The sequence below is a fragment of the Teleopsis dalmanni genome, chromosome X, assembly GCF_002237135.1.
Source record: "Teleopsis dalmanni isolate 2A chromosome X, ASM223713v2, whole genome shotgun sequence".
NCBI lineage: Eukaryota > Metazoa > Arthropoda > Insecta > Diptera > Diopsidae > Teleopsis > Teleopsis dalmanni.
The window spans coordinates 37,221,209-37,242,822 of record NC_051848.1 but is presented as its reverse complement, the minus strand read 5'-3'; the positions used below and the strand labels follow the sequence as shown (position 1 = coordinate 37,242,822).

General features: G+C 29.4%; 1 protein-coding gene across 1 annotated transcript; it reads left to right on the top strand.

Moving 5' to 3' along the window:
* The first annotated feature begins 812 nt into the window (after window positions 1–812).
* Window positions 813–2,123, top strand: LOC119689404. Its single transcript, XM_038104232.1, has 4 exons — window positions 813–1,002; window positions 1,077–1,531; window positions 1,598–1,885; window positions 1,957–2,123. Exons 1-4 carry the CDS (start codon window positions 887–889, stop codon window positions 2,067–2,069), a joined length of 972 nt encoding a protein of 323 aa, XP_037960160.1. The 5' UTR covers window positions 813–886; the 3' UTR covers window positions 2,070–2,123.
* Window positions 2,124–21,614: the final 19,491 nt, after the last annotated feature.

Sequence of the window (21,614 nt, the reverse complement as noted above, 5' to 3'; positions counted from 1 at the left end):
TAAAACTTTTTTATATGGCAAACCGTTATGATAAAACTTAAAATACTAATGTAACGACAAATCGGTCTATATTTGTATACAGAGCTAAAAACAATATATTCTCCACTATACTTTAAACTATACGTAGAGCAGCTCACTTGAAAGACGCAAGATAAGAGTAGAATCATTGCGCTCCCAATCTCTCTATATAAGTGAAAAAATCAAAAATTTATAATTAATATTCCGGTATACAATTATGTTGTGAGATACTGTTAGGCCGACGAGCTAACCACATCCTGCAGTCACTTTTCAATAATACAATAGCGTCAAAGGTGTGAATCTCTATATTCTTGTTCAAAAATCCAATCGGACATAAAGTAATTGCAAATGAAAAGGTGATCAACAGTCATATACCAACAGAACTTCAACAAAATATATTAAAGAAATATACCATATATATAATATATTAAAATAAAATATATTATTATATTATTATATATTAAAGAGAAAATATTAGAAGCAATTTGACATTTTAAAATCAATTTTTGTTGAACTCGCCTACCTTCTATATCACAGAAATGAAAAAACCTTAAACAATTAAGAGATAATGGATATGATGGGCCATCTTAAAAGAGTACACAAATTAAGAACTGAAACCAGACAAACCGCTCTGGAAACCTCTGGAAACCTAATATGACTTTCAAGAATTTATAAAGTTTTTATTCACATCAAAAATTTAACAAATTTAAAACTAAAATTTTTAATCAATTCGGAATAAAAGTAAGCTGTGAAATAAAAACTAATTCTTACATATAAAAATTTTTATATATGAAGTTAGTTTCATATATTTTGTCCTAGAAAACGTACAGAAATCATATGATTATATTTTCTACAAATACTTGCGAAAATGTCACGTAGAAAGCCAATACACATGCTTGATGTGGTGGGTAATCTGGACAGTAATATTATTACTGCAATTCCGGAATATATAGTTTCAAAGGAGTCCGATAAGAAAAACAATATGTAAGTATTGACAGTTATCATAGTTTTAAAAATTTTTATTCTAACGAATTACAAAAATTACAAAAATTACAAAGAAAACCACCTAACGAGGATGCTTTTGTTGAAACGCCTCAAACGTTCTACTTATCTTGCCTGAGAGAATATAATACGTTGGTAGAAGCTCAAAATGCGCAGATGGAAGAGAATCGGCGGTACGACATAATGAATGCACACCACAATGCAGAAATCTGTGGGGATCAACGATTATTGAGAGAGAAGTTCATTAAATGCACCTCGAAACTCAAGGAACTAAGACAAAAGGAAGAAACAACTCGCCTTATAATCGAAGAGCACGCCCTAGAGCAGAAATTGATGAAAGACAAATCAGAGGAACATAGAGTCAGCATCAAAACATTGAAGATTTTCCGTACGGAATTCCAGCAAACCCTTCAGCGTTATGTTCTTTATGAAAATTTTATGAAAGATTTTCTAAAGGATCATCCAAAATACGGTACCTCTGAGCAGTTTATCAATTCCATGGATGCGCTAAGTATGACATTGTTCTGCATTCCAACCTATGTGGTATATATAAATAAAACTTTTATGATTTTTTCAGTGTTGGCGAATGTTGATATCAACAGCATGAATGAAAAACTTGTACAGAGCATCAGTGATATGAAGACCGAATTAGTGACTATAACTCGAGATATCGCCAACTCAATTTTGTCAATGAAAAATGAGTTGGATTTCTTTCAGCGTGCTTTTGTTAAGGTTTGTCATGAGGTTGCTGATATGGAGGAAAATCTTTCGAAGATAAGAGCTGCCTGGATTAAGAGGCAAAACGAAAAGAATCGTATGGGAGAAGGGCTGTATAATTTATACAGCTTGCTTTGCCGTCGAAGAAGTAAGTACTGACATATAAAACTAATAAATATATATTATTATTATATTTTATTTTTTTTTTTTTTGTTATAGATAAGTACACAGATTTACGCACAACAGAGATTGAGAAAATTTGTGAATTTGTGAAGCATGAATATGATGTATTGCACTTTACCACTTCTCATATAGAAGAACCCTGCGAATAATATCATAATATTATTCAACAAAATTAAACAAAATTAACAAAATATATTTTATAAACTCTTTACATATTTTATTAAGTTATTCGTAATAATAAATGGAATACACGTATACTCTCTCGAGTAATACAAACAGTAGTTTGATATAAATATTAATTATAATTTTAATAAAGAGAAACAGAGTTATACTAGAGAAGCCTATGGTGACATTGTTAGCCTCAGGTTCTATTAAAAGACACAAAGTTAAGTAGAGTCAATTAACGGGCAAGTAAATTACCACAACAAAGCGAAATGATACTTTTGTTTAACTTATTTAACGTTGGATATACTTTATAGGGAATCCATATGAGAAAGGTGATGTCAATACGAGTAAAAGCACTACAAACAAATCTAATATATTTAATCAGGAATTCTGGTACAATACCAGGACTAATATAGTACAGGCTGCTTATAGTGTCTTTATAAGAAAACATTTGAGGTCACCAACACAGTCTGCTTCGGTAGATATTGGGTGAAATAGAATGTAAAAATCATTTTGGAAATGAGCTTCATACAGATACCATATCACTGATATTTAAACAAAAGCTATTGAAAAAAATTTCATGGATCACAAATAACAGCATTTCCATCACATGCAATATGAGAAAACAAGAAGATATCATCCATTTTTAAGTAACGACATTTAATATACTCGTAATTCGGAGTTCCAATATAGAACAAGTCCTACTAGGTTAAATGGTTTCACATTTAGAATTAATGAACTATATTCTAATAATTTTTTTCTAGTGTAGTATATTAGTGTACTGCACTAGTATATTAGTGTTCTATTTCTTTAAATCTTTTTATATCATAAGTGATATTTAATAAGCAAATAGTAAATATAATATATTAGTAGGATTACTTAGATATTATTAATACCTCTAATAGTATTTTCATTGGTTTTTTATGCATAGGACTTCATAGTCTTTACGTATGAAGTCGTTAGTACTCGTAGTTAACTTCTTTGTTAGCATAATAGTCCTGGGTTAACCAGTGCTATCCAGTGCCTCTATCAATTTTTGTCATCTGACTCGATCCGATGCGAAGTTTTTCTAATCGCTCACGCGTAGTTTCATTAAATTTTCTTCAACATAATCTAGCCACCTCTTTCTATGTCTCTTCGGGATTCTTCGAGATTCAATTAGGTTTCTTAAAAGTGTTTATTTTGCTCATCGTTCTCGATTCATACACTGAACGTGCGCTAGCTATCTTAGTCGTAGTAATTAACTATATCTAATTAAGAGACTTTAATATATCTTTATTTAACTTGATTTAGGATGCTAAGTTGAAAATGTTTCTACTTGTTGTAACTCATCTCAAGTTTGATAGCATTAAATATTTGAAGATGTGGACAAGTATCATGTATATTATGTATATAAAAATGATTATAAAACAACCCTATAACTAATCTACATATGTATTGAAACGAGACTAGGCAGTGGTTTTAATAAACTTGAGTAACTTTAACGATTTTGTATTGTTCAATCCGATATCGAGTCTGTTTCAATATCTGTTTTTTTTTAGTTTTGAATACGATAGCGCAAACACGTATGATCATCACGTGTTTGCGCTATAACCCCACCCCCAGACTCGATTGTCACCCAATCTATCTAAATTATACCATTGCTTTCTGGCTTAGATGAACCTAGCTCACTAGATATTAAGCACATCTGCTCCCATCTCTGTCCTATAATTACTGGAATGAAGTTACCACATTGCTAAGGAAATCTTTTCCACATATTCCTAAGAGGTGGTTTTAGTGGATGTAAGTCTCACACTGTAGATTTCGATGCTTTCCACCTATTGCAAAAAAAAAATTAATATATAAACAAGTTGAGGGAAAGTAATATTAAAAAATAATGTACGATTCATCTATCCATCTAATTGCCTCTTTTATCTATGATTGCCTCATAAATTATAGTTAAAATATGTATGAATTAATGGGAAAAAGCATTTAAAAATAAAGTATTGTTTATGTAAGTATCTATCTAATCGCTTTTTTTAATGACCTCCTGTTCAGACTTAAATATTGGCGTCATATATATTGAGAAAACTGAAGAGTCATTAAGTTTTGCTAATGTTTTCTTAATTATGTTGAATTTCTTAAGGTGAATTACTAGACCCTCTTATATTATAAATGTAGACTATAGTCTTATAATTTAATTTAAAATTATACCTAAGAGACTATTTTAAGTCCACGCCAGAGACATTTGCAATGAATATTGCCACAATTATCAGTTTTGTTCCGAAGCATTCAACAATACTTTTTTATACCATTAAATCCAATGTTCGGATGGAAGTAAATCCTTGTTATATTTTTTTTTTGTAATCGGCTTAGGTAATTTGGAAAATTTTCCGAAATAATGTACACATCCTTATTTTCGAGTTTTTTTTTATTTTTTTTATATTTATTATTATAGTCGCCCAAAAATAAATACTTGATTTGTTGTTTTATTTGTAAGTGGATGATTTTAAAATTCTTCTTAAAAATACCCAAACCATTTGTTCGACACATTTTCAATATGAAATGTCCTTCAAAAGATATTTCTAGGATGAATCAGCAAAATGCCTGCCTACAGGTTTATACGGCTTTAGCAAACAATTTTAATACCGGATTTTTCTAAGAATTTAAATAAGAAAACACTAACAATAATGAATGATTTAGTACAAACATATTTGTTCATTAAGGAGAAGAAGAAGAGAAATATTTAATTTTATTCTTAAATATATTTGTAGAATTTTTTCCCAAGGAATATTTATGTGTGGCACATTTCTTTATAGAACATTTGGTAATTAGTAACTCTGTTATCTTATTTCTATTTCCAAAAATTCTATGTGGGTGTACAAAAGGAGTTCATCCTTTGGACATTAAAAATATGACACTTAATCGGAAAGACCGAAAAAAAATATTTATTTCTTAAGATATTAATATAAAAATTTCAAAAAATTTTAGGAATAAGAAGATGAACATTTTTACTCCAAATAGTTTATACTATAACCTACCAGGATGTACTTTTGAAACTGTACCCGAAGTAATACTTGGAGTAGGCACTTATAATTATTCATATTGGAATGATGGATAAATGATTTATCAATTGTGATAGACCGATACCGTAGTGGTCAAAGCATATCAATATTTTTATACAGGGAAAGTGTTAATATACGTTCCACGTAGTGCTCTTTTAATTCATATATTTCTCTATTCAAATACATTAATATATAAATTTGAATTTAAATTAACACTATTAAAAATAAATTCTTAAAAATGATATTGCTCTAGAAATTGTTTTAGATACTAGATATTCTAGATATTGTTCCATTCCATTCCATTCAGTCTGACAGTATATATAATACCATATATAATAATATAGTACATTTATATATATGTTGTTCGATATATATAGATATCTGATTTTATGTAAAATTATTGCTTTCAGCTTTTTAGGATTCATTTATATAGATTTTTAAATTTTTTTACACTTGAAGTGTGTGTATATAACTAATATATATATAATTAGACATAATATAAATATTATTAGGTTTTTGTAAAATGATTACTTTCAGCTTTTTAGAATTTATTAATATATATTTTTCATATTTTGTTTATACTTGAAGTGTACTTAAAAATAAATGAATAATTTTAATAAAAATATATTTGAAATATATAAAATATTTAGATGAATTTTCTTTCGTAAGATTCTGTCCGTCTGTCTGTCCTATAATGGCAGACAAGATCAAAGACGACTTGATGCATACTTTCCAATGTATTCATTCATTGCTTTTACTCATTGTTAAAATGAGTAAATTAATTCAAAATTATAGCTTTCTGAATACAACCGATTAAAACGAATAACACTTTAGTTTTATTATTATCACTATAGTAAGGCAGGTCTTGGACTTCATTTAGACCTTGGAGGCCTTGGGATGAACCATCTGTTTTCAGTAACCAAATTTAAAAGTCTTTATAAGACAGTGGAGCCTGTCTCTACTTATCTCTGGAGAAAGAAACCGTTTTATTATTATACAGTACTAAAGTAGAACCAAGACTATGTGTTTTTGAAACTTACCATCAAGATAATTGTTCCATTAAAAATATTGTGCATCCACTAATAAACTCAGTGAATGCTTAATTCCATAAAATGGGAACATGAGTTGGTCACCAAATCGTTATTCTCTATTTGATTTTATTCGAAAAGAAATATTTTCAATGACAACCAAAGACGATTATAAAACTGAAAAATAGTATTTAAGTAGTCTTAAAATTTTTTCCTATTTAAATTCGTTCATATTATACTAATAACAGTATACACCTATAAATGATATTATTTGGTTCTGTAGAAACTTCTGCCAGAACCGTCCTCTTTGCAGTGATTAAATAAAAACATAACAGAATTAAGTTCAGTTTAAGCTCTTTTAAAACAAAATGTGGATTAAAGGTTTTTAATCAGACACTCCGTAGATGCGTCTTTAAAAAAACATATTATACAGTTCTACAATACCAATCTCCATAGATTATGTATGCAATTTTGTTAATCTTTTGACCATTAATTTATAAATCAGTGTTTTTAATGGAATCACTTTTAAGGTGAGGAGTTCAATGGAAACGGATGATTTTCTCATTTTATTGAAAACTGCTTTTGTTTAAAAAAAATTTTCGGTGGAACAAGCTATACTAGAGCCCTTCTCTAGAAATATCACAACTCATCTATTTTATATGGAGATCGCGACTATGACATTATCGTTTTTTATTGAAGAAATACTACTAGAACGTATTTTTAGGTAAGGTCTTTAGTTCACATTTCGGTTTTGCTTCCATCTCTTCTTCTGTTGTAAAATGTTATTCTTTGTATGTACTTTTAAATTAGGAGAAAGGGAAAAAAATCTCAGAGTGTCACCAGATGTAACAAAAAGCATAGTTAAAGCATAAGAGTAATATTATATTTCACAACGTACAATGGAAAAGGAACAAGTCTTCAGAACTAGTCCTCCTAACACTCATTTCATGTCCAAAATATTAGCAACAACACATTGCTTAGACCTAGCGTTATTTTTACTGTCTGCTCTAACTTTCAGAAAGTGTTCATTGTGTTTATAAATACAATATTATCATATAGTATTATCATTAAAAGCCTTTTTAAATATATTAAAAGTTTTACTGAATATGATAGTTTTTTAAAACAAAATTTGGCACAAACCTTCCGATATTGACGTATTAAACTATATATGGGTTGGGTCAGTCAGTCAACAACTCTCAACTGAACATCGCGGTTCTCTGACAGTTGTAATATATATAACTGGCAGTACAGTGTACCCAATAACACAAAAAATAAAATAAAATTAATAATACAAAATATATGTTTAAAACTACAAAAGACGAAGTAATTTTTCCTAGATAGACTATTCTAAATATGTATAAAAATAAATATACTAGTTGGTCACAGCACTTCTTGGATTATCATAAATGTTTGTTCAATTAAGTTTGAAGATATGCGACTACAGTAATTTTATTAAACTAGTGCAAAATTACTTAGTTAATAATTAAATTTCTCATATTAATTTCACATTTCCAAAATATCTTCCATTAGCGCAAATTATGACGCTAAATCTGTTGGCAAATGGGTCAAGAATATAAACCTGCGCCATCGTTATCAATTCACAAAGAAGTGCTTTCTTTGGCACATCCGGATATAATTTTTATTACGCATAGTCCGGAACTTATTAGGTCTAAACTTCACCTGTAAAATACTATTACTCATATAAAGAAGTCAAATAGATTCACAGCTAGAAAAAGTGTTGGTCACTAACGATCGCACTTTATATAAAGCGTTAAACTTTGTCGGTTAAGAGCATACTCCTATTAACGATAGGAGTATGCTTTTTATGATGATGTTGAATCTTGTTTAAATTTTTACTAAATCTCACCGAAATATCAAAACATTAAGATTCTCCACAGATCCAGATCATTATTTTAACTTAATCGCAATAGACAACCGTCGCTCAATAACTTTAAGAAAGAGCGATCAACAATCATCAGAAACGATGGTACTTAAAACTTGACTTTTTAAGTCATTCGAAAGGCTGAATTTTTCTATAACCTATTTGTTAAGTAAAAGCTCAATTAGTAATTCCTCAATATTGTCATCATAGAAGCCGCTATTCGTTATTCGACAGTTGTTCCTGTACATACGAATATGATAAGTGCTGCGATTCATCGAGTTAATTAGTAGATCAATTTGTCTTGGCTGGACAAGATTTGTGGTTGTCTGAGTGTTGCTTGTATAAATAAAAGCATAGCTACTTTTGATATGTATAGTTGAGTTAAGTTCAGTTCTTAATTCTGCTTATTTATGTTGAAGCTATTTGAGTCAGTGCACTTGAGCACTTTTACTTTTTCTTAACTTGAGGTATTTTTAAAACCCCTCTTTACGCCTTGACTGGATTATTGTTTATCACTTCATCAGTCTAAGCAATAATTGACCTCAGATCTGCATACCTTCCCGAGGAGCCTGTAACCATTCTGAGATTCGATAATGCGATGTTGGTAAATCTGTCTGTTTTCTCAAATAATTTCAGGGCTCTATCCTTTATGTATTTTTTGATGAGATCACTTTTAAGGTCCCTGAGGATGTCATTCGTCCTAATGTACCATGTTTGCTACTGGCGCTCATATTTCAACTAATTCGATCCTTAACTTTTCGAATCAATTCTGCTACAAATGCAGAGCCTCATATTATCGATCAATATCATCATATTTTACAATATCACTAATGTTTTAATTCAAGACACGTTAAATTTACTAAAACTATGGTCATCTGGTTACGTTTGAATTCCATTATAGAAAATATTCTTTTAAAACCTGGAGATGATAAGAACCAGCTATAATAAGTTGAAAAATGAATATCAGTTCTTCAACCAGTTCAAAAATCAAAGCTGTTTAAAGTTGATTGCAGTTCAATTGGACCACCATATATGGTATGTTACTATTATATACGAAAAGCGGATCAATTTTGGGGTCAACAATTCCAGAGTGGATCAAATTAGTGTAGGGTGGTTAGCTACGGAACTCATTACTCACGAATCGAGAGTAATTAATAGAAGTGTGGGTATTTTATACTTTTTAATTTAACTCTATCTCTCAACACAATATTGGAACATTGAACTGAGTTCATGAAACTCAAATCACAAACAGCAATTATTCACATACAACCTACAACTTTATGGCTTTATGGATGGGATCTATAAAATTGATAGTTTCAAAAAAATTCTACTTAAAAATTGTTAGCTCTTAATACGATTTCGTTGCTGTTATCTAATGAGTTTGATCTTTTGGCAGATTGCGCTGCATATCGAATTAAGTAGCATAAATTATAAAAAAGAAGCAATAAAAACTATGCTGAAGCATATAAATTAAATTCAATTACACTTGAACCCGACATCATTTGCCATTATGGCAAATTCATACGCAACGTAGCGTGGATGAGGAATATCGTCATTAACATTTGCAGCGCCGAAAGCAGTAATTGCAACTGCAGCACAAACTTCATTAAATAGAAGCCAGCGTCATTCCGTTCGAGAAATTATACAAAATCATTCAATTGATTGCAGCGTCCGGTCAAGCCGGTCAGAGTATCGATCAACTTCATTGACTTTAAGAAAGAAATAAAAAATTCAAAAAAAATATGTTATACTCGTAAAGAATAAAAAGAAAGCACTAACCTAAACTAGACGACATTATTGGTAGATGTGAGCGGATGGGAGAAATACGAGTAGTACTAATGAAGTCTATAGATACGATAGAATTTTAAGTCAAAAAGCACTACAAATGAAAGATTTAAAATTCTTATAAAATTTTAATATTAAACACAATATCTTTAAATTGTCTTATTAGATCTTTTAAAAGGGACAAAAATATCTCACAGTATGTAGGTATACATATAAAGGGTCATCAAAAACAATATGAAATAAGATATCAATACTATTTGTTTCTTATGTTGTAAATATTATTTTTGTTATTTATTTCAATAATTTTAAAAAGAAAAGTTTTCTCTGAAGTCTTATAAAAATACAATTCTGGTGCATATCTAATGAGAATTGAACCCTTATTGCAGTGAAGAGAATACACCAGAATACACTTTTAAAATTATAATAAAATGAACAAGAGTAAAAACTCATCAGTGACGTATTTAGGGAGAAGAAAATAATGATAGACTTACCTCTTCAATATAATCCACAAATACTCGTAATACTACAAATACTGCAAATACACTGCCAAAAAAAATATTTTTGGACGTTAACGGTTGCGTTGATGACTACACTTGAAGCCTTCAAAATGTGGTGCTATTGACGTATATTAAAAATCAGTTAGACGGAACATATGACAAATTCGTTGGTACTTTTACGCCTTAACAAAGAAAGAGAGGTACTGGAGACAGTAAAATGTCGCAAATTAGAATAATTAGAATATTTTGGTCATATTTTGAGGCATATGGTCTACTCAAGCTAATCATTGAAGGAAGAATTGAACGAAGACAAGGTCCGGGAAGAAGAAAGATATCATGACTTAAAAATCTAAGACAGTGATTTTGTAAAAGTACAAAATCGGTTTTTCGTAAAGCTGTAAACAAAAAAAAAATATCAATCATGTTAGCCAACGTTCGAAGCGTACATGGCACTTAGGCGAAGAAGAAGTTCCTATATAAAACTAGTTCCCAGATTCAATATCATTGTCATTATTCTGGCAATAACATGATGCCATGCTTATAAAATTTCTAATCTTTGCTAACAACTATAATATATAATGACAATGTAGCTTAAAGTTAGATGTCAAAAAAATATATTTGGTTCCAGTCTTTGGTTCCAGTTTTATTTTTCTATATATACTATTTCTTATCCTCAAACTTAAGATATTTATGTATCTAATATTATATATATATTTATATTTTTATTATATTTTTATATATTTTTAGTTCACTTTGGACTTTTCCAACTCTTTGATATAAGTATTTCTGGGAGAATTTAAAACAAAAAGAGTAATGAATTGTCAATCTTTTATAAAATGTTCTACAATACATATATTTTGCAATAATTTTATTCAGATGAAGTACAGCTGCTAAATTTCTAAGTAATTTGACATAACAAAAATCGTATGTTATTCTACTGATCTGTAGCATTAGTACGATCGATCTATATTGTACAACATTTTCGTCTTTGACGTTATTATTTTTTAGGAAGATATCGGATACATGCAGAACACACTGAATATTTTACTGGTCCTTGCAAAAGACCTTAAATAAATGAATTTTGGTTAGAGAAATACTATTCTAGTATATTGGAATAATAATATAATATATAGTAATATACATATAATACAATATATAAAAATATCCATATAATAAATTTAATGTAATATATAATAACATATAATACATATAATAATATGTATTACATATATATAATATAATATTTACAATATATAATATATATAATATAATAATATTATATACAATGAAAATACATATCCAGAATCTATTTTCTTCTATAACCTTACCGTGTTACTCTTTTTTATTATATTATTATTTATTATATAGATTCTAGATATGTATTATTATTTTAATACTATATAATTTTTTTTAAGCTTATCCGCAATATCCCAAATAAGATATATATATATATATAAATATATATATATATATATGATCGAAATGGTTAATAAAATAATTGATTCTTTCTAAAAATTTAATAAAATTTATCTCTTTGTATCTATCTGCTAACTATATTTCTGTTTTATTAATTAATCAATTTTATCAATCAGTTATTATTTACATCTATTATCATTACAAGTATATATGAATAAATGCAAAGAGTACCCTTATAGAAGCTATAGATCTTTTACAAGGCATTATTGAAGTATTATACCTATAAGCATGCTTTGGGGGGTAGGTGTTAGGATTACATTTATTGTGACAGAAAAAACATTGGTGAAAGTAATTATGAAGTATGTGATCTATGGATGGTGAGCTATTAGAAAACGGATAGCTGGATGGCTTATTGCCACTCAAGAGGTATTCATGAAAAAGCTTTGAATGTCCAATACGCAATTGATTAAAAACTGGACATTGTGGGCGGGTGCATGATTAAATTATTGGCATTGATCGTTTTATACACTAATTATTCCATTGCTCTTCCATATATTAAATGTTCATAACGTTTTTTTCATATGTTTTCGTTAAGCATAAGCAAGAAGAGATGAAGACATAGGGAGCTTGAGTTGCTAGTTTATTTCCTTCGATTCTTGCGTGACCAGGAACCGAAATGGATTTAATTTTAATAGGATAACGTAAACAATAATTTTTGATAGCGCAAATATTATCACTTATTATTATTAAAATTAAATATTTTGTTAATAATATGAAATTATTTAATATATATTATTTTATATTTTATTTGAAATTTATTCATTAAAACTTTATACGTATTATATATATATACATTATATTTATATATAAAAATTTTAATATTATTTTTAATAAAAAAAATCCTTACGTCTCAAATAATAAAGTAAGAGCAAGCAAAAGTTCTTATTTTTTCTTAGGGAAGGGGAGTGGAGTGGAGTTCTAAAATAAATTAAATTTTATTTACGTAATTTATAATTTATTTATTTATTTATTTACGACTCCTAATTTTATTGAGTTCCTTTCTATAACTTTTTAGTGATCTGATAAAGTAATTATTTCATTATTTAGATTGTTTAGAATCCAAGAAATTTGCACTGGTTTTATCGAAGATCATCTTAACCATAATTCATTTTATATACTATGCGTTATACTGAAATACTGATTTAATTTAATATAGAAATATGTGTAAAGAACGATCCCATATGAGAATGTCAGATGTCATTGTGATATCAATGTATATGAATAGACGGACAGACAGACAGCAGGTTATTAGTTCAATGGTCATAGGTGAAATTGAACTTATTATATGATATATGATATATGTATATCAATAATCAATAATCAAGTTACAATCGGCAATCGACAAAAGGCAAGGCTATCTAACTAATCGATCAGCCAACTTCGGACAAGAGCAAAAACTAAAAGCGAGCAAAGAAAGAGTCCAGTAAGCATGGCCAAGATTGCTTACATGACCATGAACAACATACAAACATTTGGGAAATGTACTCCAGCAACGCGTATGAATTCGATTTCGTACCGAAACCCGTAACTGCTCATCACCATCATCATCGCCAATGTGACGATTTCGCTGCATTTCAGAGCTGCGAAAAGCGTGATTTTGTCTCTCAAGTGCAGTGGATACTTAATATATTTATTAGAGATCCAGAGCACTGCACACCAAGCCAGAGCGTATAACATAAAAAGTGTTGTTTGCTGTTGTCTTGGAACAAGTTCAAAGCATCTTCGAGATTTTAATTTAAGTTAATTTTTTGCTTCTGTGCACTTTTCTTTTAATTTGTGCAACCTTCCACGGCAAATCTTTACTTTATGTTCGCAATTTTTAGCCATTTGCTCCTACTTTTTTTGCGCTTGCGAAGCATTTTTTATTAAATTCTTGAATTAAGGCATTTTTAATATAGTTTACTGCTGCTGCCGCTGCTGTTGTTGGTGTTGCTGTTACCGATGTTGCTGCTGCTGTTGTTGTTGCTGGTATTGCTAGCATTGCTGGCATTGCTGTTGCTACTGCAAATAGGAACAACACTGCTAGCAATAACAGACATTGGTCATTGGTAGTGAACTCAACCGCAAAAGAGCTGCGCAGGCACGGACGAGTTTGTCTTGTTATTTTCCTTTTTCTTTTTTTCTGTTGCCGGAGCACTCTTTGGACTGAATTTTACTGTCCAGAGTATTTGTCGCTTCAACCATTCGATATGGTGACGACCAAGTTATGCATTTTGAATTCTATAAGGCCAAAGTTGTTTGTTTGTTGGTTAGTTGGTTGTTGTTGTTGCTATTGCCTTGGTTTTTGTTGTATTTTTTGCACTTGGAATGTTATAGTTTTTGCCCCACACGAATGCCGTATTTGCGCTCTAACTGCTCTGCTTCAATCTGCTTTGCCATGTGATACACTTCGATGCAATACGCAACGATGTGATACACTACATCAATGCGCACCAGGGCACTGTACTGTGTTGAACTATGGTCACTGCACAGTGGAATTAGTACTTCAAATAGATGAACTATTTTTGTAGGGAAATATATGACATATATTAATAATAGTCTAATAATAATAATAATAAAAATAATAATAATAATAATAATAATAAAAGCAACAGTCATAGTAAAACCAACATGAGGTTGCGACGTTATTCCCGGAAAACCCCTTCGACAACTTATTATATTAGAGTAGAGTTAGCTATTTTGAGCAACTTCTCTATGAAGCTATAAGCCGGTAAGCTTTTCATATATCCTAACTAATACTGACTAGATACAATGAAGTCTCACCAGAATACAGAGGAGCTGAACTCCTTAAAGGCCACCAATTCTTCTACCACCAAAAGTAGATAATCTGTACTTGAAAGTCATATATCACAAAAATTACTCTAGACAGCATAGTAAAAATTATGGTACATCTATAGTTAACAAGTCGGCTGAAAAGCTCGCTGGATGAGACTTGCAGAGAAACTAATAAAATATTCATATAATAATAAATGTCAAAATTACATGACAGTTAAGCCATCAATCATTAAATTACAGCTGTTGTAGTGATAACACTTTTGATTTAGTGTTCTGATTTATAATTTATTATCTTTCTGCTGAGAAAAAAGGCTATCACTCTGACTCCGCTTCATCGAGACCAACGGTTGAACACGGTTCCTTATTTTGACAGCCATTGAATTTGGATATCCAGAACGTTTAGCCCCAAAAGATGTCGGTATGTCATATTTATGCTCAACAAATCTTGAACAGATATTCGATTTTAACGTATCAAACTGAAGTCACTGAGATCATCGAATAAATGTGTATGTCTTGTATTGAAGAACTTTTGATGTCAGATTTCTGTGTGTAAGCATTAATAATTTTAAAAATCAAATATCTTGTATAGATAAGGATTTAAACCACATTTTGCCTATTCCATAGGAATAGTTACTTGATTCCTCGTTTATAAAATTTCTGTTCTTTGCTGCAAATAAATTGATTCAGCTGATATCTGATCATCTGCTCATTTAAAGCAAAGGTGTCAATAGAGTATGATAGAGGCCGCAATAAAAATGTACAGAAAACAGTGTACTCATCTTGTCAAGCTTCTTAGTTAATAGATTTCTTAAAAAGTTTTTACTTTTTTAATACTTGTATATGTTATATTAAACATGTATACAAGGGCACTTCATCTTAAACTACCTGTATTGCATTAAAAAATAGTATGTTAAGACTTAATGATAGTAAATATGTTTAAAGGACGGACAGACGGTTAGACAGATATATATGATAAAGGAAAAATATATATCGTATATTAGAAATCCTTGTTTTATAGTACCTGCCTTAGAAGTTTTTCTAGAAGTCTTACAAGAAATAGCTGTTTAATTCTCTCTCAGCGATTATTTATTTAATTTTAAAAGTGATATGTTTAGTTCTAATATTATATCCTAAAATGAGCTCTTAACCGATAATGGTATGTTAGTGTGGCTACAGACATCTTTGATTGGCATCACAAAGATGTTACTAGATTATTTCATATTTAAGTGGGCGGGATCAACTTTCATGCAGGAAAGTTGAAATACAAAATGTAAACTTATATTTAATTTTTCAAATAATTAATTAGATTTTTGATTAAATTTTTATTTATAGTCCCACCGTGTCACCTTTTGCCACCAATTGCTCCGATTTTGTCTTAACCACATTGTAACCTCAAACTCAGCCACAGTCACAGCATCAGCTGCCACAATAATAATAATAATAACAAAAACAACAACTACTACAACAACAACAACAACATCAATAACCTCAGTTATTTTAGCTTTTAAATGTAGAAAAAAAAAAACAAAAATTAAAAACAAAAACAAAAACAGATAAATTGCATAAAAAAATCATATAAAGTTAACTGCAATAAGGCCAAAGCAGCAGGCCAAGCGAAACGATGATCTTCAAGTTAACATTTTTACTACTGCCAACGGCTTCCACAGTTCGCTATTACCTTCATTTATATAGGTACCAGTGTTGTGTTGTTAGTATAGTAGTTGTTGTTGTTGTTGCTGGTGGAGTTGTGACTAAAAGCTATTGACTGCACTTTGGTCTCTCTTAGCCAGACCATAGCATCCTGGCCATAATCATTAAACATAATTTTAGATTGTTCGCTACTCGCAGCATAACTTGGCAAAAGCAGGTATCTTTAAAGATTTTATATTATTGGAGCTATTATATTGCACTGCCTACTGCACATTGCACACTATGCATTGAGCACTAAACATTAAGCACACCGATCAGTGGAAGAACGTGCTTCTGCCCCCTGCTGATCAGGTTGATCTGTTACTCCTTTTTTGTTGGTCGGTCGTTTGGTCGCATGCCGGTCGGCCCAGTCGTCGCCAGCGGTCAACATGGTAGCCAGAAGCAAACGGACCACAAATCGTAGTGATATGAAATAATTTCAAATTATTTATAAAAACTGCTCGATTTAGTTTGATCAATTTCATTATAGAGACGTTGTAATGAATTTTTTAAAATACAAAAGCAACAAAAAAAGATAAATAAATATAATTGTTAACTATATAAATTTTATTTAGAAACCAAAAAAATTTAGTTACTGTGCTATGTATTTATATATATTTATATTTTTATATATATTTATATTTAAATATTATGGAATATTTAATATTTTAAATTATGAAATTGAAAATAATATATAAATAATCTATTTATTATGCAGAAGGATTTGTTATTCTACTTAAGTATTTTTTACACTTATGAAATAAGTCACCTACAAGAGGTTATAATTCTATTATAATATATATATATCTCTTCAGTAATAACTTAAAATAGTTGTAAGCAATATCGTTTTCCGAAATATACAAATACATATACAGCTATATACAAATACATCAATACACTCATACCTCAATTAACGGGCTTAACTCGTTCCAAAAACAAACGAGTTCCATGAAATATTAAAAATACACTCATACCTCGATTAACGGGCTTAACTCGTTCCAAAAAAGTTGGCTGTATTTCACTCGAATGTATGGAAAATAATTAAATTGATTACAAAAATAACAAAAAACGTATATATTATGACTTAAATAAAAAGGAAAACATTAAATTTAATCAATACATGTTTATCCTACTCAATCCTTTGCTCTTGACAGAGCGTGGTGACATATTATAAATGTACATTTTTTGTTAGGTGCGCCATGTTGTTCGATCTTGCGCGGTTTATATCACTTCGCTCATCATTTTTCTAAGAAGAGGTTGTTATTGATACACCCAACGTGTAGGCGACCGTCCTCGTCGTCTGTTTCCATTATTTTCCTCTCTACAACCAGTTGTTCCAGAGTTCCTGATCGCCTTGCTACATAGCCAAAGTTAAGATTAATTATGAGTTGAAAATCATTTTTCATAAGTCTGGTCCTTACATTTCATCTTTCGAATACAGAGACATTTGTTCAGTGAGCAGTCCATGGAATACTTAACACTCTTCTATAGGCCCACAGTTCGAAGAACTTAATTTTCTGTCAGTTCAATTTTTTTTATTTTTTTGTGATCCATGTTTCGGCGTCATATAATATATATATATATATATATATTTATATATTTTGTTAATCTTCTACATTTTCATATTTTTATAAGTTTTGAAGATGCAGATCTTGACAATGCCAAGACATTATATGTAATACGTATTAATTCATTGATATATACTCGTATATTTTCAAGAACTTTATGTTCATATAAATAGAAATGTGATGTGGCCTGTTTGACGTTTTTTGTTGCTCTTTTAGAATCTCCAACTGTATAAACCAACCTTTTCAAATATATGTTTCATATAAACAGTGCTAAACATAGTCATAATAATATTTATCTAAGTACTGAGTTTTAGTACTTTGGCAGCATTTCACAAAGCCCTTTCAGTTGCAGTTAACACAATTTTGTGACAACCAAAATACCAGGTTAATAAAGTGGTTTGGGTATATAGTAAATAAATAAAAAGTATAGCATAATTATATGGAAATTTTAAAAAATTGGTTTGTGTAGATGATAAGCAAACACCTTAAGGAATGATTATTAAAAATCCTTTTTTGATTGAAACGGTTTACGGTGAATGGCATCCACAACAAGGCTTCCTTTCATAATTATTTTTTGTTAAGAATTAATTGACAAAATTACTTGAATAGCACTGCGATGCACGTTTACACTTCATACTTAACTTAAATTAGTTAGCAATTTTTACGCAAATAAGTTTAAATGTTTATATATAACGAACATATATTTTTTTTGTTTTTCTTTTAAATTTATTTTTTAAACTATTCTACTAATAGAAAGGAAATTTTATATAATTTTAAATAGTATTATCTTACAATAACAATTATATACAGATTTATAAAACCAACAAATATTTTCAAAGACTATCAATTCCCGAAATAATACCCTGTATAATAGTAGGGTTTTAGTAGGGTTTGAAGACAGCAAAAATTTTAGTTAATTTATTAAAATTTTAAATTAAATTAAATTAAATTATATTTTAATAAATATACTAAAATTTTTGTTGTCTTTCCATTTCTATTTGAACCCTTCAAATTTTTACATAGTTTTTCTTCGTCATAAAACGCGTCACTTTCGGCAAGAAAAAATTAACATTAAAATAAATTTTTTTTTGCCTTAATACACTTACATCAAAAAAAATTTTAATATAATTTATAATTTATAAACATGGACACCCATAAATTTTTTAGTATATAGTCCTCTAATATAGTCTCTAAGAAATCAAAAACAAATCACACGTGTAACATGATTATAAATTTTGATCTTGTATAATTTTTGGTGGACTTTGTATAGCAAATACTATTAAATGTAATACGGCGTTTACATTGGCCGAAAATGGCTCATTTTGAATGAGCCATTTGAAAGTGTTTACATTCGTTCTATTTCATTTGTTCTCATTTCAACAGCTATTTTTCAACTTGCATGTTGATTTGATTTTTGGCCTGTGCCAAAAAAATGTTGCATGAAGGTTAAATATGCCTTCAAACCTTACATTAGAAACTTAAAATATATTTTTAACTTCGATTAATTACTTTTTGGGAAGTAAAAGTTCTAAACAGCAGTGCATCGTTTTCAAGAAAATGCAACCACCAAACATTTGTTTACCTTTTTTTGTAAATATGTTAAAAACAGCTTTTTCAAACTGTCAAAATGCCATGAAGAGCTTTCATTTAGGGTATGTTCAATGGATTCCTTTGCATTTGGAACGTATGTGGAATGCATTCGAACGTCATTCACACAGAATGTGAGAAAATTGCTCATTTTTGTGCTTGAAATTTTATATGCAAGAATGAGCCATTCGATACTCATTTTCGATTTTTGACCAAAATGAGCCATTTTCGGCCAATGTAAACGCCGTATAATACACTTATCATGATAAATGAAAAAATCCGTTAAATACGATTAAATAGTGTAAACATAGTAAGAATAGATGTGGACCAGTAATTGATTACTTAACTTTTAGTAAAAATAAATACTAAGGTAGTAATTATCAATTTTAACTGTTCACACTTCAATTTAAAAATAGGAACAGTTTAACAACGAATTCACCACGAACATAGTAGTGGAGATAAGCACCTAAATATATCTTCAACATTAAACACCCTCAAAAAACAAAAGAAATGGTTGGTAACATAGTAGAAGACAACATAAAAGAATTGTCAAACTTACTTCTACACAACAAAGAAACTTAAAAAAAAAAAACTCATACACTAGATGGATTATGCAGACACAGACAATATTAAGTTAAGACAATACGTTTACACTACCGCAATTAAGTTGACTTATTTCATACACAGCATTTTTCATACTAAAATCATGCAGTGGTCCCTATCATTTATTACTGGGTGGTTTAGCTTTTATGGTAGATAGTAGAAGTTTTATTTGAAGCATTTTCCTCTTACTGATTAATTAAAATTTTAAAGAAAATTTTTGTAGCATTGCATAAAAGCATAATGTTAATATAGATTATTGGAAAATTAAGAATGGTACAAATCTATCTCTACAAGTAAAAATTGTAAATATATTAAGTTTTATTAGACACTTATTTTTAAAAGACTTGATTATATTAATCTGCGTCTTCGAAGAGTTGAAGAAATACTTTTTAATTAAGTCAATTAAGTATATAAATTATTCTGTTTGGCAGATTAACGAATTTGAATATAAGATGTGAAATTGATTTGAAGATATGTTAAAATTAAAAATTTTTTATCAACGTTTTCACCACAAATATCAAGGAGTTTTATATAATAGTTCTGTTCCATGAGTTACTTGTAGTAAAATTCGAGTAAAATACAAGTAAAGTACAAACTAAGAGCGTAACACAAATAAAATGCCAATTAACCTCTTTATACAAATTTTCATGGAACAGCTTTGTGTGAAGTTTGGTGAGGACATCAGTGTCGCGGAAATAAACAATACCAAAAATTTTAAATCAAACCAAAACAGCTGATTTATACATCAACACAAATTTTACTTGAAATAAAAAGTACTAGTAAAATCTGTATAGCATTTTCAAATTTCGACAGGGATGTTACGCTTTCTCAAATGTTCTCTTTTACTCGAAAATTTGCTGGTGGAATGCACTTGTGTATACACAGTATTACTCGAAATTACTACGAGTAGCTCGTGGAACAGACCTAATATGCTGTAGAAAAAATATATGAATTCTATAAAAGTGGATATGAAACCCAATGGTGTAAATTTCCATTGCTTTAGAAAATATTTTTCAATGACTAATTATTACGGGATGTTTAATTTTTTCCATTTAAGTACTAAGTACTAAGAATTAATTGTTTTTTTGAGATATGGAACATGAAAATGGTTTCGAAATTATTATTATATAATTGACATATAGATGGCACTCCGCACATTTATTGAACACTTCGATATTTAGCTTCTACGTATTTATGGTATGAAACTTATTTTATAAAAATGCATAAATAAATAGTACTATCTGCTTAAGATATCGAAAGACTGTTAATAGTTATTATCACTTCTACTAAAGCGCTGTTCACACAGGCACATTAACCCAGTAAAATAGTAAAATATATAACAATATTGTATATTGTATATTACAATTCTGCTTAGAACAAAATTTGAGCTTGGTGAAATGTTTTCAGATAGCACGTACCTGAACCCTTTTGGAGATGATTTATATACAAATAGTTCTCACAAAACGAACCAGGTGAGTTTTTATGTGAACGTACCCAAAAACACAGGTGAAAACAATACTATCAGTGGAAGAACTTATAGTTTCTAATTTTTTTGGATGCATATGACATGAGAATATAGTGATTGTATAATTCTT